The sequence below is a fragment of the Anolis sagrei genome, chromosome 3 (genome assembly GCF_037176765.1).
Source record: "Anolis sagrei isolate rAnoSag1 chromosome 3, rAnoSag1.mat, whole genome shotgun sequence".
Taxonomy (NCBI): domain Eukaryota; kingdom Metazoa; phylum Chordata; class Lepidosauria; order Squamata; family Dactyloidae; genus Anolis; species Anolis sagrei.
The window spans coordinates 129791690-129819132 of record NC_090023.1 but is presented as its reverse complement, the minus strand read 5'-3'; the positions used below and the strand labels follow the sequence as shown (position 1 = coordinate 129819132).

Below are 27443 nucleotides of genomic sequence, written 5' to 3'. Positions count from 1 at the left end.
GACAACTAGACCTCGTCTAAGTTTAGTCCGAAACGTGATTTGTTTCCTCGCCAACGCTAAACAGTGCAAAACAACATAGTAAAACTTGGTTCAGTCCGCTTTCAATTCAGCCCCGGAAGTGTAGGTTCTCCACCACTTGCTCCGACAGGCGGCCCACCTCTTTGCTGAGGCCGCACGCGCGGCCCGTGATTCGTTAAGCGTCACGCTCATCCCCGCTTCCTCAAGTCCTGTTGACCAATAGAAATGCAATTTCTTTTGAATGAGGCCCCGCCCCTCGGAGCCTCCTCAGTGCCCTTTACTTTCCTGAACGGGTCGGTAAGCATAGGCTCGTTCAAATGTATATTGAAAAAAAAGCTCCCGCTCTGAGCCCTGATTGGCTGAGCCCGTGACAGTGGTCCGCGCTGATTGGCTGCCAGGGGAATTAAAGAGCTGGGGGAAGAGGCCGAAGCTTGGAAGGAGCGGAGTTTGAATGAACAGGAAGGTGGGCCGCAGGAGTTGTCGCTGGAGCTGTAGGTAAAACGCTCTCTGGGGCCTTCGCAAGGACCTCATATTGCTAATAATTCTTAATTACTGTTAATGATAGGTTTTTTGAATATTGATATAATGATAATGCTCCATTTTCTATAGGAAAAAATGGGTTCCCAAGGGTTTAACTGACAAGTATCCACTATTGGAATAATAACAAGGTATTAAATATTAAGCATTATGTTATGTACAATCAATGGATGTAAATTCTAGATGAGCAGTTACAAATCACAATCAATTTGTTGCATTCACAGTATGATACATAGTAATTGCATTCACAATGTAGTAAATTTCCTTGATTATTTTCTTAATTCTTCCTGTAATGTTGTTTCCAATTCTGGGCACCACAATTGAAGAGAGATATTGACAAGCTGGAATGTGTCCAGAGGAGGGCAACTAAAATGATCAAGAGTCTGGAGAACAAGCCCTATGAGCAGCGGCTGAAAGAGCTGGGCATGTTTAGCCTGAAGAAGAGAAGGCTGAGAGGAGACATGATAGCCATGTATAAATACGTGAGAGGAAGTCATACAGAGGAGGGAGCAAGTTTGTTTCCTGCTGCCCTGGAGACTAGGACGCAGAACAATGTCTTCAAACTACAAGAAAGGAGATTCCATCTGAACTTTAGGAAGAACTTCCTGACTGTGAGAGCCGTCCAGCAGTGGAATTCTCTGCCCCAGAGTGTGGTGGAGGCTTCTTTGGAAGCTTTTAAGCAGAGGCTGGATGGCCATCTGTCGGGGGTGCTTTGAATGCAATTTTCCTGCTTCTTGGCAGGGGGTTGGACTGGATGGCCTACGAGGTTTCTTCCAACTCTATGATTCTAGGACAAGTACACTCCTAGTCCATAACCGGTTTGCACTACTACATAAGAGTCTTTGTCTGATGGTAGGGTCTGTAAGTGTTACGTGACATTAATACAATTGTATAAAGTGTTTTCTGACATAGTAAGATCAACTAATATTAATACATACTACTTACTCTTATTATTTAGTGCAAAAAAATGAAAGTTGTGGTCAATTATCTGTGAATAATTCTTTCATAGATAGTATGCCCCCCTGTCTGTGGAATACACTCCTTAACGAAATCAGGTCAGCGTGCTCCTCTCCTGTCCTTCAGGAGGATATTTATTTATTTATTTACAACCTTTCAACCCCCGAGGGGGTACTCAGAATGGCTAACACTGGCAACAATTTGATGCCACAAATATCACAATATGACAACAATATAAAATGGTAAATACACAATTGATTGAAAACAATAACATTAGTTATACAATCATATAGTCATTTCCATTATTTTAACAATTGCAAAAGCATGGTCCAGTGCAATGTTCATGGCTGTGGGAACAAGTTTTCGAGCAGCAGTAATGAATAAAAAGAAATCATGTGATTGACAATGGATGGATTTTGAATTATGACTCTGGACTTGGACTTGTCTCTTTTAAATGGTCTTTTAAATTTATGATAATGTTTTAATTAATTTTTATTGTGTTTTTATTAATGTTGTTGGCATTTAATGGTTGCTGGTTGTAAGCTGCCCTGAATCCCCCTTCGTATTGACAAGGATGGGATATACATGTCTGAAATAAATAAATATTCTCCTGAAACAAGCAGGGTGTATGGGTGCAAAGTGGGCTCCAAAACACCTGTCACCAACAAAAGAGTTTCCTGTGGGAAGGATATTTAAAAAACTGCTCTTCTAAATTTTAAGGTAGTTGAGATGTCTAATCCAAACAATTTTCTCATTTCTTTTTAACTACAGCTGAGTGAGATGGCTGATGAGAAAGAAGCAAACATGCAGATTACTCCAGAGACTCCTGGGCAACTTAGGATCTATAACCCCTTTGAAAGTCCGAGTGATTATAGCCATCTACAGGAGCCCATTGTGTCCAGCCCAACAGTTTTTAAATCCACAAAATCAGCGGTAAGATTTGCTATTGTTTGTGTGGGATTACATACATGCCATGCATATCAGAAACAATATACACAATGCTTCTAAGTCTTGATTTTGAAGAAACTTGGGAGCTTGCTTTCTTACATTGTTCTGTAAGCATTTGAAAGTAACAAGAGAATATGCTCCTGCTCTTTAATCTCTTGCAAAAGTTGAACAAGTCACCTACGTTAAGGAAGACTCACAGACCCACCTACTTTTGAACAAGTAATGCACCCAGATTTATGACTGAGTCTCCTTTATACTTTAATGTGTTAGCACTGACCTTATTAGAGATTTAGGTAACTTATGCGGTCCACACTTTCATGTGTTAGTACTGGAGAAGCCATGCAAATATGGAAAATCTCCACTTATCTAATTGATCATTTTGGGGGGACAGTGAGGGTCCAGAGAAGGGAAATGGGGCACTTCCACCGCCACACCTCTGTGTTCCCCAGGAACTTGCTCACTCTCCTTGCCTTTTTCCTCTACCTTCCTTCCCTACCTCTCTCCCATCCATCTAGTTTGCAGGGGAAAAGGAGTCTGAGAGGCCGACTAGGGAAACAGGTGGAGATCTGAGCCTCTCCTTCCCAAAGCTGGTCATAGCGGGCAAGAGGCCCGGGGGGGGGGGGGGCATTAAGTGGGGAACTGCTAATCTCCTCCTGGGGGCAGGTAGAAAAAGTAGGAACAAGGAGGGAGGAGGCTCAGCTTTCCTCTGTTTATATAGCCTCCCTCCCAAAAGCATTTTCACTGCAGTGATGTGCCTTCACCTAAGCTCTGGCTGCAGGTGCAAAGACAGGAAGAAGGGAGGTCGAGAAGGAGGCTAGCTGAAGTTCAGTTTCCCACCCGTTGTCCCAGCCGTCCTCCTGGACTCTTCCCCACTGTGATTGGCCTCAGTCTTTCAAAAGGGAGGAGAGAGGCTTCAGAGGAGCTTTGGCAAACCTGCAAATAATCAAATCTGATTGTCAAACCCACGAATGTGGGGGTTGACTTAAGAATCATAGAGCTGAAAGAGACCAAAATTAATCAAACCCAGATTGGTTTGGAAAATCTATTTTAAATATTAATTTAAGAAGCTTCCAGGAGCCCCCTTTTCACCAGAAAAAAGGGTGAACTGTGAATCTGGATGGCTCAAGAGGTACTGTTACATTCTAGAAGGGTGCCCATCATTCACTACCAGCATAGAGAAACCATATTTTAGTTTTTCAGATCAGTGTGTTATCAGTATCACTGGATTGTGGCCTGGACGATGAGACGACGCTGAATAGTTTTCGTAGTAATGATGATGTTTTGTATAATGCTGGATTATGAATTGTTTTTATACTGTGTTTTGAATTTTGTGGTTCCTATGTTGTACACCGCTGTGAGTCACCCCTGGGCTGAGAACAGCGGTATATAAGCAAAGTAAGTAAGTAAATAAATAAATAAAGAGTATCAAGGCTGCAGAAGATAAAAAGTCCCTTATTTCTGACTTCCATATCCACTGACGTCCTCGGGATACCCACCTTTTTTTTGGTATTGCTACAGATCTAAGTGTTCTGTTGTGAGTTTTTCAGGCTGTATGGCCATGTTCTTGAAACATTCTTTCCTGACGTTTTGCCCACATCTATGGCAGGCACCCTCAGAGATTGTGAGGTTTGTTGGAAACAAGGCAAGTGGGGGTTATATATCTGTGGAATGTCCAGGGTGAGAGAAAGAACTCTTGGCTGTTTGAGGCAAATGTGAATGCTGCAATTGATCACCTTGATTAGCACTGAAGAACCTTGCAGCTTCAAGGTTTGGGTGCATCCTGCCTGGATAAATCCTTTGTTGGGAGGTGATTAGCTGGCTCTGATTGTTTCTTGTCTGGAATTTCCCTGTTTTTCAGTATTGTTCTTTCTTTACTGTCCTGATTCTAGAGGTTTTTTTTTTAATACTGGTAACCAGACTATGTTCATATTCATGTTATCCTCCTTTCACTTTAAATTGTTCACATGCTGGTGAATTTCAATGGCTTCCCACTGTAGTCTGACATGGTGGTTGTTAGAGTGGTCCAGCATTTCTGTGTTCTCAAATAATATGCTATGTTCAGGTTGGTTCATCAGGTGCTTTGCTGTGGCTGACTCCTCTGAAGTAGTCTGCAGTGCCCTTTGTGTTTCTTGATTCGTGTTTGGGCAGTGCTGCATTTGGTGGTCCCTGCTTTTTCTGAAGACCATTAAATGCTAATCAAGGTGATTAATTACAACAGTCAAACTTGCCTCCAACAGACAGGAGTTCTTTCTCCAACCCTGGTCCTTCCACAGGTATATAAACCTCCCTTGCCTAGTTTCCTATATACCTCACAACCTCTGAGGATACCTGCCATAGATGTGAGTGAAACATCAGGAAATAATGCTTCTGGATCATGGCCATGCAGCCCGGGAAACTCACAGCACCCCAGTTATTCTAACCATGAAAACCTTTGACAACACATATAACTCTTGTTGTTCTCCTTCTCATATAGACTCCTGGGAAATTCAGATGGTCTATAGATAAGCTTGCTTTAATCAATCCTGTGGAAATTGACTCTGAAGAAATATGTCGTCAAGCACTGTATTTAAGTCAAGCCAGGTTTGTTGATTTCTATTTCATACAGTAAACTGAACCCATGATCAGAGCAAAGTAGCAAATTATCATTTTACATTGTTTCATAAGCTCATCAGTCCATGTATCCCTTGTTCACCCGGATTACAGAGGAGCCTTTGTTTATTGCAGTTAAACTAACAAGATTGTTTCACTTTGTGTTTCATTCATACTTTGCAGAATAGATGCAGAGATGGAAGAAAAAAGACAAAAAGCAATCGAAGAGGTAACTATCAGTACTATGTATCTTTTAAATTAAATATCTTAAAGTTACAGCGATATCGCAGTTCACATTTCTCTCCTAAGAAATGGTGTTAAGCAATCAAAGTCCTATTTGCACCAACTGCTCTATGCAATGTAAACTGGAAGAAAGAAATGTATGATATGTGCGTGTCGGGGAGGAAGAATTATGATAGAAATGTCCCAATATTTTTTAAAGCTGAGCTCCCTGCGCATAAGAAGTGAAGTTGGAGGAGAATGGGAATCTCCATGCCACCACTACAAGGTCGCTGGGTTAATATAGTTCCTCTAAGTGCAATCCAGAAGTTTTATTGTGTGCCAAACTATTCAAATAAAGGCAAGGAACCTGTGGCCTTCCAAATGATATTGAGCCCCGAAATACCTTCATTCTCCACTCCTAGTCTGAAGGGCAGGTGTTTGGGACAGGGTGTATTGAGTTCTGTGTTGGGGCTGCGCTTTAGATACATATGCGACAAAGAGATAGCTCTCTAGTCATGGTTAACTGATGATGGCTTGAAGAAAAAAAAAAGAGTTAGATCCCTTTACCTTCATCCTTGATTTTTGAAGTGTGAATGTTCAGTTAATTTTGGTTGTTGTCTGTCTTCAAGTCATTTCTATCTTATGTCAAATTTGGGTCGGAGCAAGTTTGCCTTTGAGGTTGAGATTGTGGCTCATCCTGGGTCATGTAATATGTTTCCATGACTGAATGGGATTCAAACAGTGAGCTCCCAATTTCCTATTGCAACATTTAAACCACTACTGGATCATTAAAACACTACACCATGCAGGCTCGTGCTAGTTCCAGTTGAAAACTAGTTCACGACACATCCATGTTAATCTTATACAAAAATATTGGTATCTTTATTGAAGGAGGTTGTATATATTGAATTGTGCATTCTTTATATTTTTCCTTTTAGTTCTTTACTAAAAGCGTCATTGTTCCATCTCCATGGATAGATCACAGTGGGAAACAGGTTTCTCAACTTAATTCAACGAACTGTAAGTTTTTTCTGTTGTCGAAGGCTTTCATGGCTGGAATCACTGGGTTGCTGTGAGTTTTCCAGGCTGTATGGCCATCTTCCAGAATCATTCTCTCCTGATGTTTTGCCCACATCAATGGCAGGCATCCTCAGAGTTTGAGAGATTTGTGGGAAACAAGGCAAGTGGGGTTTATATATCTGTTAAATGTCCAGGATGGGAGAAAGAACTCTTGCCTGTTTGAGGCAAGTGTGAATACTGCAATTGGCTACCTTGATTAGCATTGAATAGACTTGCAGATTCAAGGCTTGAGTGCTTCCTGCCTGGGGGAATACTCTGTTGGGAAGTGTTAGCTGGCCCTAATTGTTTCTTTTCTGGAATTCCTCTGTTTTTTGCGTGTTCCTCTTTCTTTACTGTGTCTTGATTTTAGAGTTTTAAATACTGGTAGCCAGATTTTGTTCCTTTTCATGGTTTCTTTCTTTCTGTTGAAATTGTCCACATGCTTATGGATTTCAATGGCTTCTCTGTGTAGTCTAACACTGTAGTTGTTAGAATGGTCCAGCATTTCTCTGTTCTCAAATAATATGCTGTGTCCAGGTTGGTTCATCAGGTGCTCTACTATGACTGACTTCTCTGGTTGAATTAGTCTGCAGTGCCTTTCATGTTCCGTGATTCGTGTTTGGGCGTTGCGTTTGGTGCTCCCTATGTAGACTTGTCCACAGCTGCATGGTACACAGTAGACCCCTGCAGAAGTGAGAGGATCCCTCTTGTCCTTTGCTGAATGTAGCATTTGTTGGATTTTCTTGGTGGGTCTGTAGATAGTTTGTATGTTGTGTTTCCTCATCAGCTTCCCAATGCGGTTAGTGGTTCCCTTGATGTATGGCAAGAACACTTTTCCTCTGGGTGGATCTTTGTCTTGACTCTTGTGGCTTGTTCTTGGTCTTGCACCTCTTCTAATGTCTGACGTGGAGTATCCATTGGCCTGTAGGGCCCAGTTTAGGTGGTTCAGTTCATCTTGGAGGACGTGGGGTTCACAGATTCTTTTTGCACAGTCTGCTAAGGCTTTCATGGTGCTTCTTTATTGACTTGGGTAATGGTTGGAGTTTTTATGTAGATATCTATCTCTGTGTCGGGGGGTTTTTCTGTAAATTGTGTGACGCAATTGTTGACCTGGTTTGCGGATGACTAGGACATCTAAAAAATGTACTTTTCCTTCATTTTCTTTTTCCATGTTGGATTGCATGTTTGGGTGGATGCTGTTAAGATGATCCAGGAACATGTTTAGTTCCAAATGGTGAAAGTGTCATCCACATATAGTGGGCTTATATTGCAAAGTGTTCCATGAAGAAATGTGCTATAACCAGACTGAAAGGGCTCCCCATAGTGACTGCATCTTTATGTTCATAGAATACATAACAATCTTGAAATGAGGGACCCATAAGTGGCAACATTTTGCAAAAAAGCCCCAAACCTGGATCACTGGGCAACACACATTTTGGTGCCTCCAATATTTGACCTCTTGCTGGGTCTGTTTGACCTGTTGATTCCAAAACATGGCACTAGTTTTCCTGCATCAGCTCCAGTTTTTGAGATACAGAACATATGGCATCTACAAGTCACCACCTGCACACCCCATGTAAACCACGATAACCTTCTCTATGAACAAAACGATGTTGTGGTCTATCCTGTGCTATTTTTTTTTTTTGAATCAGTGCTCCAAATACTCCCAGGAATAGGCCTAAAAACCAAGACACCAAGAATTTGTTTTTGGTTAGGTTGTGTATCGGGTACTGAGCTTTGACCGTGCCAAAATCTTAATTACCTCTGCTCAAATAGTGTTCCATGGTCCAAAAAAAGCTACAAAATTTAGTTTTAAATTATACTAATAATCCTTATAAGTTTCCCATTTTCATATCTATTTTCTAATAGGATAGTGCTAAATAGTTCCTCACCAGCAGAGACAATATCAGGTGTTTTTTAAATGATTTTTTAAAGGGAAATGGTAGGAACATTTTAAAATTGCTCACAGGGAGTGTCAATAGAAGTGAGGCTGAAACAGATTGCTCAGCAGCCATCTATTTTATTTGTCTTTGAATGTTTACATCAAGCAACAACGCAACACACTAGTATGAATTGAGCGTGAATTCATGAACTTTATTGAACAAAAAGGAGGTGATCCATTCTTCTTCCTGGGAAAACCGATCTTTTAACTCCTCCTGAGCTACAAATCAAAGGACATTTGCAGCAATCCAGGAGGAAGGCAATGCAGAGAAGGCGAAAAACCCATTTCCACCCTTAGCCAATTTGGGGACAATGGGGAAAAATTCCTTCTCGGCTCCAATTCAGGCAACCAGCTGCAGCCTGCATTGTCGGGTTAAAAGATGGGATTATTGAGCTCTAGGTTCATCTTGCATTCATGGTAGGCTTCCTCTCTCCAGGAAACGCTTTGTCTTGAATATAGGTCTTCAGCTTCATCTCTAGATTCAGTTTCGGCCACTTGGAGGCCCAAATAAGGATGGCATCCGTCTTCCTTCCTTCCTTCCTTCCTTCCATCCAGCCATCCATCCATCTATCCATCTTCTTCTCTGGTTTCTTCGCCTTCCAATGTGTGCGTGCGTGTGTGTGGGGGGGATCCCATGCAATCCGACGTCTCTTCAGCCCAATGGGGCCCCTCCCTGTAGTCATGGGATCCCGATAAATTAGCTGAAGCACTGATTTTTAGACGATGCCGCCCTCTGGAGACAAAGTCTAAAAAACAGCCTTATCCCAGCTGGGACATACTTACCTGCTGTGAGGAAGGCACCAGAGATACTTTCCTGGATTCTTGTGAGTGAGCAAAGGCAAAATGTTTTCCAGAATCTGAGACTGAAGTGTAAGATACCTTTTCTGCCTGACATCCCTGCAAAAAAGTAAATGTAAACCCACAAACACTAACTTTTATACATGGCTATATTATGACCTCGGGAGGAGTCTACTGTGATGCTTGCATAATGCTGTGTTTATGTGAGAGATGCAGGTATCTTGCTTATTTTTGAAAGCTCTTGTGCTGATATATATACTATTGAATTCCTTTTGGGAATATTTTTGAATCTTGTTTAAGAGAGGAAAGTGAGAACTAAACAAATTCCGTGATCATATTAATTAAAAATGGCTATGTTGTGGTTTCAGATTGTTATTATTCATATTATTATTATTGTCATCTTTATATTTATCTTCCCTTTCTTCCACTGAACTCAAGACAGCTAACAATAACATGGCACAAGATAATCAAATTCAAAAACAAGGCAAATACCTACAAATATGAATGCAAAATGTTCTTTTCAGTATTAATATTTAATTGTAACATTTGGCATTTTATGGAATTTATCACACTGATAAGAGAAAAACACTATTGATGATATAATTCTATAAATTATTTATTTAATATGATTTCAAACATTTATAGTCCACCCTTCTCACCCCGAAGGGGACTCAGGGCAGAGCGCAGCATATATACGGGAAACATTCCATTCTGGGACAAGAATTCATTATATGCATATATGAACATTAAAAACATGTATCTCAGCATGAAATACACCGTTTAAAACCATCTTGATCATACCTTTGTACAGTGTTTGTACACTGTACAAATCGTTGTACGGTGCAAATGGTACCAAACTCCATGGAACCTGCACACAAGTGAAGCCAATGAAAGAGTAGCCTAAACCTTCAGTGGAGACAGTAATCCCTAAACAGGACATGTAGCCTTTACCAACAGTGTAACCGGTGACATTCTATGCTGGATACTCTGTTACATACACATAATTTGGTTACATTCTTAGATATGCATCTGATGACCTGAATACCTATTGATAAACTGTGATAATAATAGGACAAAAAGTACCTTTTGTTGGAATTATCTCACAATATAAAGTTTCTTCCACAATGCAATGGAATTGGCCCTTTTCATTTCGTTCCAAAAAAAAAAAAAGCTGCTAATTTTCATTCCCCAGAAATTTGGCTGTGGAAAAAATAAATTAAAAAGTCTCGGGAAGATATTTTGAAATTTCTGATCTTAATTTGAAACAATACCAGATATTTGGGGTTTCAGCTCCCTGAATCCTTCATCATTTTCAACTTTTCGAAGCTGAAGTCCAGAACATTTGCCACACCAAGGGTGAAGAAATCCTGGTCAAAATTGGGAACATTGCAGATTATTGGGAAGTATCATAGCCAACATTATATGAAATGACACATATAATAAGATAACAATAAAATGGAATACCTGAGGTGGTGGAGGAGTGAAGTGACCCACATATCTGACCAGTTTTCCATTCTTTCCCTGTCTGTACTATTGAACCCTTCACCTATATATTTGTGTGTGTGTGTGTATCTCTCTCTCTCTCTCTCTCTATCTATCTAACTTAATTTATTTCAATCAGTGACCAGCCATACCTCCCCCATATATGTTCCTCTATTGCGGACCACTGATTTATATCTAGAAAGATATATACAGCATATGCCTCATATATATATATCCCATATATATATGACATACATACATATATGCAACATTCATCTAAATAGCTGTAATATTTGTCTGACTAAATCAGGTATTTTGCACATGCTATTGTCTCCAGATGGTGTTGGGCCCCCTTTCCCCTCATTCATCACCTGACTATCTGGGGATGAAGGACGAGGCAGTCCAGCAGGGACTCCTAATTTCTCTACAGGATACAAATTTTTAGGAAAAAACACTTTTGTGTGTGATTCCATTTTAATTTTTGTTTTAGAGGATTTTCTCAATCTGAAAGAAAGGTTTGTCAACAAAAATTGTCCACAGTCAATACAAGTTGATCTAAAGAATCTTGAAATGAGGGATCCATAAGTGGCAACATTTCCCCCCCCCCCCCCCCCAAAAAAAACCCAAACCTGGATCACTGGGCAACACACACTTTGGTGCCTCAAATATTTGACCTCTTCCTGGGTCTGTTTGACCTGTTGATTCCCAAACATGGCACTAGTTTTCCTGCATCAGCTCCAGTTTTTGAGATACAGAACATATGGCATCTACAAGTCGCCGTCTGCACACCCCTAGTAAACCACGATAACCTTCTCTGAACAAAACCATGTTGTGGTCTATCCTATGCTATTTTTTTGAATCAGTGCTCCAAATACTCCCAGGAATAGGCCTAAAAACCAAGACACCAAGAATTTGTTTTTGGTTAGGTTGTGTATCGGGTACTGAGCTTTGACCGTGCCAAAATCTTAATTACCTCTGCTCAAATAATGTTCCATGGTCCAAAAGAAGCTACAAAACTTAGTTTTAAATTATACTAATAATCCTTTAATTATACCAATAAGTTTCCCATTTTCATCTCTATTTTCTAATAGGATAGTGCTAAATAGTTCCTCACCAGCAGAGACAAAATCAGGTGCTTTTTAAATTATTTTTTAAAGGGAAATGGTAGGAATATTTTCAAATTGCTCACAGGGAGTGTTAGTAGAAGTGAGGCTGAAACAGATTGCTCAGCAGCCATCTATTTTATTTGTCTTTGAATGTTTACATCAAGCAACAACACAACACACTAGTATGAATTGAGCGTGAATTCATGAACTTTATTGAACAAAAAGGAGGTGATCCATTCTTCTTCCTGGGAAAACCGATCTTTTAACTCCTCCTGAGCTACAAATCAAAGGACATTTGCAGCAATCCAGGAGGAAGGCAATGCAGAGAAGGCGAAAACCCATTTCCACCCTTAGCCAATTTGGGGACAATGGGGAAAAATTCCTTCTCGGCTCCAATTCAGGCAACCAGCTGCAGCCTGCATTGTCGGGTTAAAAGATGGGATTATTGAGCTCTAGGTTCATCTTGCATTCATGGTAGGCTTCCTCTCTCCAGGAAACGCTTTGTCTTGAATATAGGTCTTCAGCTTCATCTCTAGATTCAGTTTCGGCCACTTGGAGGCCCAAATAAGGATGGCATCCGTCTTCCTTCCTTCCTTCCTTCCTTCCATCCGTCCGTCTATCCATCTTCTTCTCTGGTTTCTTGGCCTTCCAATGTGTGCGTGCGTGTGTGTGGGGGGGATCCCATGCAATCCGACGTCTCTTCAGCCCAATGGGGCCCCTCCCTGTAGTCATGGGATCCCGATAAATTAGCTGAAGCACTGATTTTTAGACGATGCCGCCCTCTGGAGACAAAGTCTAAAAAACAGCCTTATCCCAGCTGGGACATACTTACCTGCTGTGAGGAAGGCACCAGAGATACTTTCCTGGATTCTTGTGAGTGAGCAAAGGCAAAATCTCTTCCAGAATCTGAGACTGAAGTGTAAGATACCTTTTCTGCCTGACATCCCTGCAAAAAAGTAAATGTAAACCCACAAACACTAACTTTTATACATGGCTATATTATGACCTCGGGAGGAGTCTACTGTGATGCTTGCATAATGCTGTGTTTATGTGAGAGATGCAGGTATCTTGCTTATTTTTGAAAGCTCTTGTGCTGATATATATACTATTGAATTCCTTTTGGGAATATTTTTGAATCTTGTTTAAGAGAGGAAAGTGAGAACTAAACAAATTCCGTGATCATATTAATTAAAAATGGCTATGTTGTGGTTTCAGATTGTTATTATTCATATTATTATTATTGTCATCTTTATATTTATCTTCCCTTTCTTCCACTGAACTCAAGACAGCTAACAATAACATGGCACAAGATAATCAAATTCAAAAACAAGGCAAATACCTACAAATATGAATGCAAAATGTTCTTTTCAGTATTAATATTTAATTGTAACATTTGGCATTTTATGGAATTTATCACACTGATAAGAGAAAAACACTATTGATGATATAATTCTATAAATTATTTATTTAATATGATTTCAAACATTTATAGTCCACCCTTCTCACCCCGAAGGGGACTCAGGGCAGAGCGCAGCATATATACGGGAAACATTCCATTCTGGGACAAGAATTCATTATATGCATATATGAACATTAAAAACATGTATCTCAGCATGAAATACACCGTTTAAAACCATCTTGATCATACCTTTGTACAGTGTTTGTACACTGTACAAATCGTTGTACGGTGCAAATGGTACCAAACTCCATGGAACCTGCACACAAGTGAAGCCAATGAACGAGTAGCCTAAACCTTCAGTGGAGACAGTAATCCCTAAACAGGACATGTAGCCTTTACCAACAGTGTAACCGGTGACATTCTATGCTGGATACTCTGTTACATACACATAATTTGGTTACATTCTTAGATATGCATCTGATGACCTGAATACCTATTGATAAACTGTGATAATAATAGGACAAAAAGTACCTTTTGTTGGAATTATCTCACAATATAAAGTTTCTTCCACAATGCAATGGAATTGGCCCTTTTCATTTCGTTCCAAAAAAAAAAAAAAAGCTGCTAATTTTCATTCCCCAGAAATTTGGCTGTGGAAAAAATAAATTAAAAGGTCTCGGGAAGATATTTTGAAATTTCTGATCTTAATTTGAAACAATACCAGATATTTGGGGTTTCAGCTCCCTGAATCCTTCATCATTTTCAACTTTTCGAAGCTGAAGTCCAGAACATTTGCCACACCAAGGGTGAAGAAATCCTGGTCAAAATTGGGAACATTGCAGATTATTGGGAAGTATCATAGCCAACATTATATGAAATGACACATATAATAAGATAACAATAAAATGGAATACCTGAGGTGGTGGAGGAGTGAAGTGACCCACATATCTGACCAGTTTTCCATTCTTTCCCTGTCTGTACTATTGAACCCTTCACCTATATATTTGTGTGTGTGTGTGTATCTCTCTCTCTCTCTCTCTCTCTCTCTCTTTCTCTCTCTCTAACTTAATTTATTTCAATCAGTGACCAGCCATACCTCCCCCATATATGTTCCTCTATTGCGGACCACTGATTTATATCTAGAAAGATATATACAGCATATGCCTCATATATATATCCCATATATATATGACATACATACATATATGCAACATTCATCTAAATAGCTGTAATATTTGTCTGACTAACTCAGGTATTTTGCACATGCTATTGTCTCCAGATGGTGTTGGGCCCCCTTTCCCCTCATTCATCACCTGACTATCTGGGGATGAAGGACGAGGCAGTCCAGCAGGGACTCCTAATTTCTCTACAGGATACAAATTTTTAGGAAAAAACACTTTTGTGTGTGATTCCATTTTCATTTTTGTTTTAGAGGATTTTCTCAATCTGAAAGAAAGGTTTGTCAACAAAAATTGTCCACAGTCAATACAAGTTGATCTAAAGAATCTTGAAATAAGGGATCCATAAGTGGCAACATTTTCCAAAAAAAAAAAAAAAAAACCCAAACCTGGATCACTGGGCAACACACACTTTGGTGCCTCAAATATTTGACCTCTTCCTGGGTCTGCTTGACCTGTTGATTCCCAAACATGGCACTAGTTTTCCTGCATCAGCTCCAGTTTTTGAGATACAGAACATATGGCATCTACAAGTCGCCGTCTGCACACCCCTAGTAAACCACGATAACCTTCTCTATGAACAAAACCATGTTGTGGTCTATCCTATGCTATTTTTTTGAATCAGTGCTCCAAATACTCCCAGGAATAGGCCTAAAAACCAAGACACCAAGAATTTGTTTTTGGTTAGGTTGTGTATCGGGTACTGAGCTTTGACCGTGCCAAAATCTTAATTACCTCTGCTCAAATAGTGTTCCATGGTCCAAAAGAAGCTACAAAACTTAGTTTTAAATTATACTAATAATCCTTTAATTATACCAATAAGTTTCCCATTTTCATCTCTATTTTCTAATAGGATAGTGCTAAATAGTTCCTCACCAGCAGAGACAAAATCAGGTGCTTTTTAAATTATTTTTAAAAGGGAAATGGTAGGAATATTTTCAAATTGCTCACAGGGAGTGTTAGTAGAAGTGAGGCTGAAACAGATTGCTCAGCAGCCATCTATTTTATTTGTCTTTGAATGTTTACATCAAGCAACAACACAACACACTAGTATGAATTGAGCGTGAATTCATGAACTTTATTGAACAAAAAGGAGGTGATCCATTCTTCTTCCTGGGAAAACCGATCTTTTAACTCCTCCTGAGCTACAAATCAAAGGACATTTGCAGCAATCCAGGAGGAAGGCAATGCAGAGAAGGCGAAAACCCATTTCCACCCTTAGCCAATTTGGGGACAATGGGGAAAAATTCCTTCTCGGCCCCAATTCAGGCAACCAGCTGCAGCCTGCATTGTCGGGTTAAAAGATGGGATTATTGAGCTCTAGGTTCATCTTGCATTCATGGTAGGCTTCCTCTCTCCAGGAAACGCTTTGTCTTGAATATAGGTCTTCAGCTTCATCTCTAGATTCAGTTTCGGCCACTTGGAGGCCCAAATAAGGATGGCATCCGTCTTCCTTCCTTCCTTCCTTCCATCCGTCCGTCTATCCATCTTCTTCTCTGGTTTCTTGGCCTTCCAATGTGTGCGTGCGTGGGTGTGGGGGGGATCCCATGCAATCCGACGTCTCTTCAGCCCAATGGGGCCCCTCCCTGTAGTCATGGGATCCCGATAAATTAGCTGAAGCACTGATTTTTAGACGATGCCGCCCTCTGGAGACAAAGTCTAAAAAACAGCCTTATCCCAGCTGGGACATACTTACCTGCTGTGAGGAAGGCACCAGAGATACTTTCCTGGATTCTTGTGAGTGAGCACAGGAATGTTGAAGTGGCAAAATCTCTTCCAGAATATTCCTTATTTTGATCAAATTTGAAGAAAAATTCTCATCCATCCCTAGGTTCCAGTAGACAAATTTCTGATTTTCCTTTTCTTCCTGTAAGAAAGAAAATAATAAGAATTATTGTTCATGTGAGATTTGTGCCAAGTGAAGATGACCCCATTCTCCAGGCTGGCATCTTTGTCTGAATCTCTCTCTGTGATTCTCCTGAATCTAGCCCCAAGTGAGACTGAAGTGAAAGATACCTTTTCTGCCTGACATCCCTGCAAAAAAGTAAATGTAAACCCACAAACACTAACTTTTATACATACCTGGCTATATTATGACCTCAGGAGGAGTCTGCTGTGATGCTAGCATAATGCTGTGTTTATGTGGGAGATGCAGGTATCTTTCTTATATTTGAAAGCGCCTGTGCTGATATATATACTATTTAATTCCTTTTGGGAATATTTTTGAATCTTGTTTAATAGAGGAAAGTGAGAACTAAACAAATTCCGTGATCATATTAATTAAAAATTGCTATGTTGTGGTTTCAGATTGTTATTATTCATATTATTATTGTCATCTTTATATTTATCTTCCCTTTCTTCCACTGAACTCAAGACAGGAGAAAGCAGTATGTTGCCGTTGGCATGCATGACTTGGCATCTGCCAGATGGTTCTGCTTGCCAGGGAAGAAAGCTGTTTTCCAGCCATCCCTGAGCGAATTCTAATCCTATAAAGTGCTTCACATATGTCCAATTTGATGAACATTTGCACCTCCTATTCCTGAGTCCCCTGCAGGATGAGAAGGGTGTAATATAATTTTTTAAAATAATAAATAAATTAAATAATATCAGTACAATAAATAATGAGCAGCACTCAACAAGCAGGGGGATTCCAGACAAGAAACAATCAGGGCCATCTAATCACTTCCCAACAAAGGATTCCTCTATGCAGGGAGCACCCAGATTTGAATCTGCAACGCTCTTCAATGCTAATCAAGGTGAACAATTGCAGCATTCACACTTGCCTTAAACAGACAAAGAGTTCTTTCTCCCTTCTGGGTCATTCCATAGATACATAAACCCCACTTTCCTAGTTTCCTACAGACCTCTCAACCTCTGAGGATGCCTGCCATAAATGTGGGTGAGACATTAAGAGAAAATGGTTCTGGAACATGGCCATACAGGCCAGAAAGTTCACAGCAACCCTGTAAGTTTTTTGTCATGTTTGAAACTGGGAAGGTTAAGATCTCTGTTAAGAACCATGCAGATTTTCCTACTTAAATTCTATCTGGCCCTGTATCAAATGGAGCCAAGCATATTTAAGTATTTATTAACCAACTGAAATGTTGTGTGGACTGTGTGATAACTTTTTCAGAACGACTTGCTGACATACTCCTTCAAGGTTGTATTTCATGTGGCCTCTAGAGCTCTACTTAGTGTATGCAGCTTACTTTTTTGTGTGTGCATACTCGTCTTGAAATAAATCTTAGACACAGTTCTCTATATAAACCTAATCTAAATAAGAATTTCATAGTTTAGATTGTCTTCTTGTGGTCTTCTAGGACTATGATAGAGAACCCTTGGATTGCGGGCTGCATATGAGTCACATTGTGATTTGGCTTTCCATATGATATGGGCTTCCTATATGCTATGTTAAGAGGACATATGAGTGGCCCAGGCACAGAGTGGAGTGGAGGAGGATGTGTGGGGTGGCAGAAAGGATAGGGAAAGTAGAATGTTGAACAGATTGGTGGACACACAAAGTTGGGTGCCAACATGTCCTCTTCTGTGAATTAACCCCTTGAAATAACTGAGCTTTGATCCACAATTGTTACAATCATAAGCCCCTGAACAGTCACCCTGAGGAAATGTGGCCCTCAAGAGTGGAAAAATAATTTAATTACCTATCAGTGTGTTAAGTATTTTCCCTAGTGAAGAAAGATGATCTTTCATGATCTATTACTGCAACAAAAGTAGCCAGTAGAGCCATCTTGATTCCTCCCTGCTTCCTCCTACTTAGTGGTCATGTTTACATGCTATGCCATGCCATGATTTATGCATGTTTTAGACATGAGTTGCTCCACAAAGAAACAGGCTAACCCCAGTTTTCCCTCATTTCTCTTCTGTTTCCTTTTGCATGGGTAAGTTAGTTGTGGGTTGACAAGTCAGAGGTCAACAGATTGTAACCTGGATTACCATTATGGCTTGCCTTTCCTTTCTTTCTCGTGACAGGTTTGAATTTTTTGACATTATCATTGTTTGAAGAGAATAATAAAAAAAATTATTTCTCTAAAAGCCAATGGTTTTGTATTATCTTCTTCCTCCCGCCCCCAAATCCAATCTCTTCTGTTATGCACTACTATTTGGTTCAAGCTCCTGCTACTGTCCAACTAATTTTCCTATTTGACTAAAAGATAGTTTGACCCCTAGTGGCGCAGCAGAATTAACCGCTGGGCTGCTGAACTTGCTGGGCTGCTGAACCACGCCCCCGAGTTGGACCCGACTAGACTTATGTCAGGGGAAACCTTTACCTTTAATATTCAGAGATTACCTATAAAATATCTACTAAGGTTAAAATGTTGGTAGTGTTTGTTTGTGTCTAGAACTAAATATATGAAACTATTGCCTTTACAATGTCAATTTTATGATAGTTTTAAGTTGAGAATTTAATATCTTACAGGTATGGACATAAACTATTCATCACCAATTGGCAGAGAGATAGCTGTGCAACCTGGAAAAAGTAACGGTTTGTATGAAACAACATGAGATTGCTTACACACATAGTGAAGTATATTCTCTGTGCTAAAGTAAAGAAGGCCCTCTAAAATGCTAACCTGATCCAAATCAGATTTTGTTTGCTTTGGTATTGGAGTAGGTGAAGCTTTAACACTGGGTTTTAAGAAGGTCCCATTCTTGGGATGGAACAGAATAGCAACCCACTACAATTGGGTGTCCAATTTTTCAATTCAAGAAACTATTGTTTCAGAAATATATTTATTGTGCTGAGGAGGAAATGGAGAGTTGGGGTAATGGTGCAAAATGGGGAAATAGTCGATTAACGTTTGGCACCTGCTATGTTCACCTGGAGCTCCCAGTGGTGCAGCGGGTTCAACCACTGAGTTGCTGAACTTGGTGACCGAAAGGTCAGTGGTTTGAATCTGGGGAGCGGGTTGAGCTCCCGTTGTTAGCGCTGCTTCTGCCAACCTAGCAGTTCGAAAATATGCAAATGTGAGTAGCTCAATAGGTACCACTGCTGTGGGAATGTAATGGCGCTCCATGCAGTCATGCCAGCCACATGACCTTGAAGGCATCTATGAATAACGTCGGCTTTTCGGCTTAGAAATGGAGATGTGCACCACCCCCTAGAGTTGGACACAACTAGACTTAATGTCAATGAGAAACCTTTACCTTTATCTTATGTTTATGTGTGCCAATAAACCATGTCATCTTATAATAGAAAAACTCTAGACATGCTGTAGGTTCATATGTGCCTATGTCCTTCAACACACCTGTGGCTTCAACTGGTAATGTTTTTTGTCCAAACCTGACAAACTGGTTGTTCTGAACTACGTTTTATTTGAAACAAGAAACCTCAAGATTATTAAGATTTGTTCAAACAACCCATAGTTAGGATAATCTGAATTTAGAATCTAAATTCCACGCAAATCTGTAGTTACTCAATATAACGGATAGATTTCAATGTTCCCATAGCCTTGCTGGAGGAGAAAAGGGAACCAGTTAGAAAACATTTAAGTCCATTTTAAATACCTTGAAGATCCTTGATTTCCTTAATTAGGGTAATTATTATTATTATTATTATTATTATTATTAACTTTATTTGTACCCCGCTAGCATCTCCCAGAGGACTCGATGCGGCTTACACAGGCCGAAGCCTCAAAACACAATACAATAAGAACGTAACATCACAATAACAAAGCAAATCAGACAATGAACAAAATAACATAACTCCACAATAACTAAGCAAATCAACAAAAGCAAAAATAACGACAATGGCAGAACATCAAGACATTATTAAAAACTGGTTCGGCCGGCGCACTGGGGTACAAGGGTTAAAAGTGCTGAAATGGCAGGAGGCACGTAAGGTTAAAAGTGCGATGTGCAGCGACAATTTGTTATGCTAAGGTGCTACTAGGACTTGGGGTGGGGATTCCTAGTCTGGGAATCCCTTGAGTGAAACAGATTGCAACTATTCCACAGTGTTGTAATAATATTTGCATTGCCAATTTACCACCCAGTGGTTAATTTTTTGGTGATGAGCCTCTTTGTAGTTAACCTGAGCTTAAGGCGGGATAGAACTTTATGGAGGATTCTTGCTGTATAACATAAGAATTAGTTTTGTTGCACGTCTCCCATTTATCCTTGTGAATTCACCTTCATATTTCTTTTTATTCCTTGTAGCTTCTTGCCAGACCTTATTGTCTCTGCCTGTAGATTTTGACATCGAAAAAATATTAGGTATGTATCTAGGAAAAAATGGCTGTGAAACTTTGCAAAAATGGCCATATGAGGGAAGGGAGCTTGATATAGGTATTAATAACGCTGATGATAATATATCATGCAGTTTAAAAAACAAAACAAAAAAACAACAACCTCAAAGAGTGTAACATGTATGGTGGTTCTAATGGTTACAGCAACAATGTAAAAGAGATGAGCATTACTGTCCCCATGTTGCAGATAAAGATCTGAGGCTAAGCAAGAGATTTGTAGCTTGTTCTCCTACCTAATGTGCTGCACTAGCTCTTTCCTTCCTTATGAGTAACACTACACTGGCTTTCCCTGTTTTGGTGCCTTTTATATACTTTGGATGTAAACTTCCACAATTTCTCTCCATTAGTCATGTTGGCTAGAACTGATGACAGTTACAGTGCAGGACATTTGAAGTTTCCAGATCAAGGATGTCTGGGCTGTATAATAATGCAATAAGGTGCTCTGTAAAATAAAATGTTAGGCTGTGAATTGGTTGCAACCCAAGTTTCATTTACTCCAGTTGAAGTTAATGGGATTCCAGTCGTCTTAAGCTGTACATAACAGTAGAAAAGAATAAGCAGTGATTCTCAGCCTGTGGGTCCCCATATGTTTTGGCCTTCAATTCCCAGAAAATCCTAACAGTTGGCAACTGGCTGGGATTTCTGGGAGTTATGGGCCAAAACACCTGGAGACCCACAGGTTGAGAACCACTGGAATAGAGGGACACCTCGCTTTCTGGTGCCTCATTTTTCAGTATTTCTAAATACGAGACAAGCTATTAGCCTTTCTTGGGACCTCTCTCACACATGCTACCATATACTGTGGTATGTTGTTTATATTTTTCATTGACCAAAATGCATTTGCAACTTACAAAGTGCTGGGTTCCGCTTTTCAACCAGTTCTGCCTTCTGAGAATGCCTGGATTTCGAACCCAATGAATAAGAAGGATGTGCCTGTTAAAAGGGCTCACAGGTGACTGGAATTTTGAATAGCATTTCTTCTATATTTTGAATTTCTGTTTACAGGTGGGGCTATAGAAAAGGCAGCCCACTGGGATCCCTCTGTGTCCCCAAAATACTTGTCTTGAACACGATAAATCATGTTCCCAGAATCCTTTGAGGATGACTTGCCATTTAAATACAGTCCCCCTACCGGGCCTATGTTAACCCACATAAACATTTTTAATCTTGCCATGGAAGGCAATTTACAGGAAGTGTCAGAGTAGTATAACCTGCCAGAATCTGGGGAGGGAAAATGTCTCTAGATTCAGAGAAAAGTGCTCACCTCTGCTGTATTTTTCAGGTGAACATTTTAAGGTGGATGAATTAGCCGATCAATCTCAAGAAAGCCTGAGTTCTTCCTCATTGAGAAGAAAGCTCTTTTTAGATGAGGATGGGAGCCTCTCCTCTGGGAACACATCCCCTGCTCCTCATAGTCCGTACAATGTTCCAGCCTCCCTTGGAGTACTGTATTCAATAGACATCTCTCCAGTCCGCTGTAGAAGTCCACTAAATACTTCAAGCTCGGTAAGGAGTTGGCACTGGACATACACTGGCTGTTGCTGGTGGGATCTTTTCTCAGTGTGTCCATATGCCTTTGAAATGTGATGGATGGAACTAGGTTGGGTCTGGCGAGCATTTGAGCATAAGTCAGTGGGCTTGGCTTGAAGGGAGCTGCCTGCCACCAGTATGGTTGCCCACCTCTGTCCAGGAATCCGGGGGCAGGGAAAAGGAACCAGTGTGTCTTACTGACTTAAGTGTTAGACTAAAACTCCAGGAGGCAAGGATTTGAATCTCTGGTCAGCCATGGGAACCCACTCAGTGACGTTGGCCAAATCATACTCTCTCAACACAGAGGATGTCAACGACAAATGTTTTCTGAACCAATCTTACCAAGATATGATCTTTCATAGGTGCATAACCCAGAAATACCAGAGTGTTTCAGATTGTTGATACCGGTGGTAGAACTAGGACAAGCAAAGTATTTTCATAGTTGATTTTTGGTTCAGTCCAAAAATTGTTTTCGTTAGAACAGAAGGGAGAGCTCATTTTTTTAAAAAAAACTAGCTTTCCTCCCAAAGGGAAGGAGGGTGTAATTGTGACGATTACTCGAGGAAAGAAAAAAAATCAATTTTTGGATTGGAAAACAGGGGTGCAATGATTAAGCAGTGATGACTATTACATGGTGAAATACAATATTTTAATCAGGCAAACGTGCTCAACTTTTAGTTAAAGTCTTTTGAGTGTAAAGGATACCATTTTGAGTTTCCAGTCAGCAAAGGCAATTTGATTTTCATTTTTGAAATTTTTTTAATGAGAATTTTCTTTTATGTTGAAAGGGCCAGTTTTCCTCCAGCCCTATTCAGGGAGGTAAGAGGACCTACAGTCTGGGAAGCCTATCCAGCCCTTCGTTCCTAGAGAGAAATCTGGCAAATTGTGCTTCTCCAACTGTCTCTCCAATTAGTATTCAGATAAGAAAGACACCACTATCAGGTATGTGTTTGATACTGCAATTTAATTCTTGATTTGATGCTGAGCGATGACTTATGTGGACTTTAAGTGGAAGACAAGCTATATTTTATACCTTCAGTCTTAACAAGGTTGATAATGTTGTGTGAGTGGGCTTATTAATGAAAGACCCTCTTCATAAATATAACTTATTAGCAGCAGCATGACTCAGCACTAGTAGCTAAAAGTGATAAAAAGAACAAAAACGCATACCAGTGTTATCTCTTCCATAGGAATCTTTTCTTTATAGCAAAATAATATGGTTGCACTATTTACAAGAACAAGGTTTTCATAACACAAATAAAATTCTTCATACTTCCTTCTTTGCTTCCATTCCAAGTTTCTTTCTTATGCAGATAAACAGCTCCACTCTCACAAAGCCTCTTCTCATACCGAACTTACAAAGGAGCTTCACATAGTAGCTTTACACAGAGCAGCCTTCACATTGGACCTTCAAACATTAGCTTTACGCACAAAGCCTTCAACCTGGGGGTTTTCTCACACACAAGTGTTCTCTCACACTGAGGGCTATCTCACACTGAGGCCTTTCTCCCACTAACACACTGAGGCCTACTAAGCTACAGACACACTTGCTTATATTGAACCTACAGCTTTTGCTGAGTTGTTGCACCCATTTAACCCTTTCAGTGCTTGTAATTAAAAATTCCATTTATTCTATGTGTTCTTTTCTTCCAAATGCAGAACAAAAACACCTCACTTTTCGGTCTCCGGATGTGCCTTCTGTTTCGAATGTATTCCGACCAGCTCCTTGTGGTACCAGGAGTTCCTTTGCAGAATGTTCTCCATTAGAACATTATTCCCCCATGAGAACTGTGACATGTCGAGGAGGCAAAGTGTATCAGACCTCCCTCACTCGCTTGCCTTCTACTCCTGAAAGCCCCAGTGAAAAGCAGGAGGAAGAGGTGGATGAGGCCACAGCAAATGTTTTGCCTGAAGAAAATCCATCTCCAGTACGGGCAAAAAGCAACCTGCACCAATTGAATGAAGATGTCTCTACACATGGCACCCATTTGGTGGTTGCCAGAGTGGCCCTTTCACCAGACCATTCTGAAGAAAACAGACAGGAGTTTGCAATGATCAATGATCTCCACAATTTAAAGGAAAGCCATACGGTGGATATGTATGATCCAGACGAGATCTTGGATGAGAACTCAGTAAAAGGATTAGCTGAAAATAATGGCATGACAATCACTGGCTTGAACTTTGAAGGTTCTTGCATCTGTATGTCTCCTATTGCTGAAAGCAGTGTCACTCCCTGTGAGAACAGTAGCCTCCAGGTAAGGTTAATGGTGTGAAGGCTTGAGCACTCTGAGCTGCACATATCATGCATTGCATCCCACTTGCACGTATCACCTGGAGCAACTTGAGTGGGATCCAGCTTTTGGCATGTAAAATCACAGCATGGAAGTGACATAAAATATAATTTTCGCTCTCTCAAAATCCAGAAATTTCTAACTCATGTCTAACTGTTTTAATGATGTATGTTTAATGTTTACACATCCTAATGTATTGTCTAATTGGTTTATCCCCCATCTCAACATTTAATTCTTTCATTCTAAGTTTATTGCTATTATTGTTTATTATTCCTGATGTTGGTCGTTACATTGTAATGCATTGAACGTTTCCCTGTTTTTGTGCTGTAAACCACCCTGAGTCCCTTTTGGGAGAAAGGTGCAGTCTAGAAATATTATTATTATTATCATTATTATCATTATTATTAAACATATGTCTTTCTAAAGTGTTACAATTGTAATTCTTGGTGTTTTGAGGAACATTAATTGCAACTTTGACATTATTTTCAGAAAGGCTGTTGTTACATTTTAAATTTTATTTACATTTTAAGTAATTTAAGGTATCAAATTACTTATGTGTAACAAAATTTTGTTTGGCTCTGGCACTTCTCTGTAGGCCAGTACCCTCCAAAAGCATTCTCCAATCTAATTTATTTTGACCAGGTGGATAGTGGTTACAATGGCCAGACTTGTTCCAGTAGTCTTATGGACACAGTTGGAGCGGAGACCAGTTGCAAAGAAAACGACATGCACCTTTGCGAGAGTCACAACAATTCCCATTTTTTCAGAGCAAAGGTAAGACAGTTTGAGTGGCTGTGGGAGACATGAAGGAGTGGTGGGGGTGGGGGGGATGGGGAGGCTAACTGTGGTTGGGCTGAAAAGAAAATCTGTTGCTTAAAGGATTTAATGGGCTAGTTATATTCTTTTCCATAGCTAAGTTGCCTAGTTGAGTTAGCAAAATTAGAAATGTGGCATTTATAGGGTCTTGGAGTATAGTATTCATACCTTGAGAGGATTAGCAAAGAGCAATTTTATGAGGACTAACTACAGATGAAGCTGCTGTAAACTGCCCTACAGATCACTTCCCTAAACTCGCTACGTTTAGGTGACTAAGGAGATTGCAGCTGTCCTGCCTCCCCATTCTTCTTCCAAATTTATAACAGCAAAGTTCAGGAAGTAGTTTGAAGGAAAGTTTTGCTGCTGCTATGTATCCCTAAAGCAGTGGAAACAGTGGGGCACTATGATCTTCATTATTATTATTATTTTTATTATTATTATTATTATTATTATTATTATTATTATTATTATTATTTATACCCTGCCTTTCTCCCTTGGTGACTCAACGACTCCTCTGACATGGTAGTTGTTAGAGTGGTCCAGCATTTATGTGTTCTCAAATAATATCATGTGTCCAGGTTGGTTCATCAAGTGCTCTGCTATGACAAGCATACAGATGCAGAGTTGTCTGTTCTGCTCCACAGTCGCATAAGATGGAGGATTCTTTAAGGGTTATTGCCGCGTTATCTTTTGATCTGCCCAGTCCACTTCTGAGTCTGAGGAACAGTGATGGCCCACTAATTTCCGAAACCCATGCAGAGATTTCTAGAGGTGGTTGGTGAGGGAGAGTGCTGGTGCGTCGGCACTCAAAGCCTGCAGTGGTTCAGCCTCAGGCTTTGGGAGTGGTCATCAGTAGCTGTGGCAGACACCAGTATTCGCCTCTCCCAAAACCTAACGCTGCCGTCAATGTGCATGCAGCAGCCTCAGAAGGAGGAGAATGGTAACCCACTAATAATCCAAGCCATGAATGCTGAACCTGTAAATGGAGTTCTTCATGGTTTGTCCCACATACGAATACAGACCTGCACAGAACTTCCACTGAAAAGTTCTTTAAAGAAAAGCCATGGCAGAAATTCTGACTTGTCTTCTCTTCCTCCCCATTAGATTGCTATACTCAGTTGAGAGGTGTAGACCATCTCTTTCCAATGTTCAGTCAAAAACACTAGTGAATCCATTTTACTTTCTGTAACTCCCATGCATTTTGTCCTGTAAGCATTTTTCTACGTCCCATTCTTCCCCATGTAGCGACAGGCAGAAAAAGTACCTGCTGTTTAAAGTTTGACAGAAAGTGGATTGATTTTGATTTGTAATCTCTAATCTAGTGTTATTGGGTTGTTTTTCCCCACTTATAGCATGGAAAAGCCCTTCCTAGATACTGGACTGAAAATGAGTCTGCTTATCAATCCAGTAGCAGTCTTCTAGAAACGCATTTCTCAAAGTGATCTGCTTGTGGCATGATTAATGTGTGAAGAACTGCACGGTGGAGCTGAAGTGAGGACTGAAAAACATGTGAAAGGTGTGATTGGTGCAATTGCTCTCTAGGAGCAGAAAAGCCATTGGCAAATAAGTAACGTTTAAAATGGAAATGAACAACAACAATGAAACCTCCTAGGTCTTTGACCCTAGTACTTCTCATGGAAAAAAACGTTGCTTTTGGTTTACTGCCCCTGGGATTAAGACTTGCACAAAAAGGGACAGCCATCTTTGGGCAAATTGTGGTAGTTGCACACACATTTTCCAGATATGCAGACTGATAATGCCAACTCATAAGCTCCAGATAGGTTTTCTTGGCTGCTACTACTCATTTGACCTAGACATCCACATTTTACAGAATTGTAGTGACATACAATTTGCTGATCCGGTTTTCCATGAAAATAATTAGTGTTACAGACACTTGCTCCCTTTCAAAACTTATGTCGAGAAGATTGTACAAAGAAGCAAAATACTTAAGATACACTGCACTGGTTTTAAACATTTGTCCTTTTCTTTTTAAAAGAAATTTTAATATTTAATAGAATACAGATCTTGCAATGGCTGTTTTTTATTATCACTGAACCTAGAAAGCATAATTCTTTAATGGACACCTTTTTACCACACTTCATTGTAAGTCCTAACCACCTTTTAAAATTATGGAATGAAACTTGATCAGCGCAATAAAGACTTCTCACAAATGGGCTGAATGCTGTTTGTCTATGACTCAAGTCAGATAGCCAGGTGTTCAGGTGGAGTAGTAATCTATTTTATGAACCTTATTACAAATTTATACGGTATGCTGGTAGTTTATGGATTAGGTTTCCCCTTCACC

At 40.1% G+C, this 27443-nt stretch overlaps 1 protein-coding gene across 2 annotated transcripts; it reads left to right on the top strand.

The window, feature by feature from the left end:
- Positions 1–303: 303 nt before the first annotated feature.
- BORA (BORA aurora kinase A activator) lies at positions 304–27312 on the top strand. 2 transcript variants are annotated; one of them, XM_060769417.2, is made up of 12 exons: positions 304–509; positions 2284–2445; positions 4934–5040; positions 5233–5278; positions 6210–6291; positions 18674–18739; positions 20413–20469; positions 21784–22007; positions 22820–22973; positions 23691–24286; positions 24965–25096; positions 26491–27312. In XM_060769417.2, the coding sequence occupies exons 2-12, from the start codon at positions 2293–2295 to the stop codon at positions 26578–26580; spliced, it is 1707 nt and encodes a 568-aa protein (XP_060625400.2). In that variant the 5' UTR covers positions 304–509; positions 2284–2292; the 3' UTR covers positions 26581–27312. The 2 variants fall into 2 exon arrangements, with proteins under 2 accessions (XP_060625400.2, XP_060625399.2); XM_060769416.2 differs by having other exon boundaries at positions 304–513.
- The last annotated feature ends 131 nt before the right edge of the window (positions 27313–27443 follow it).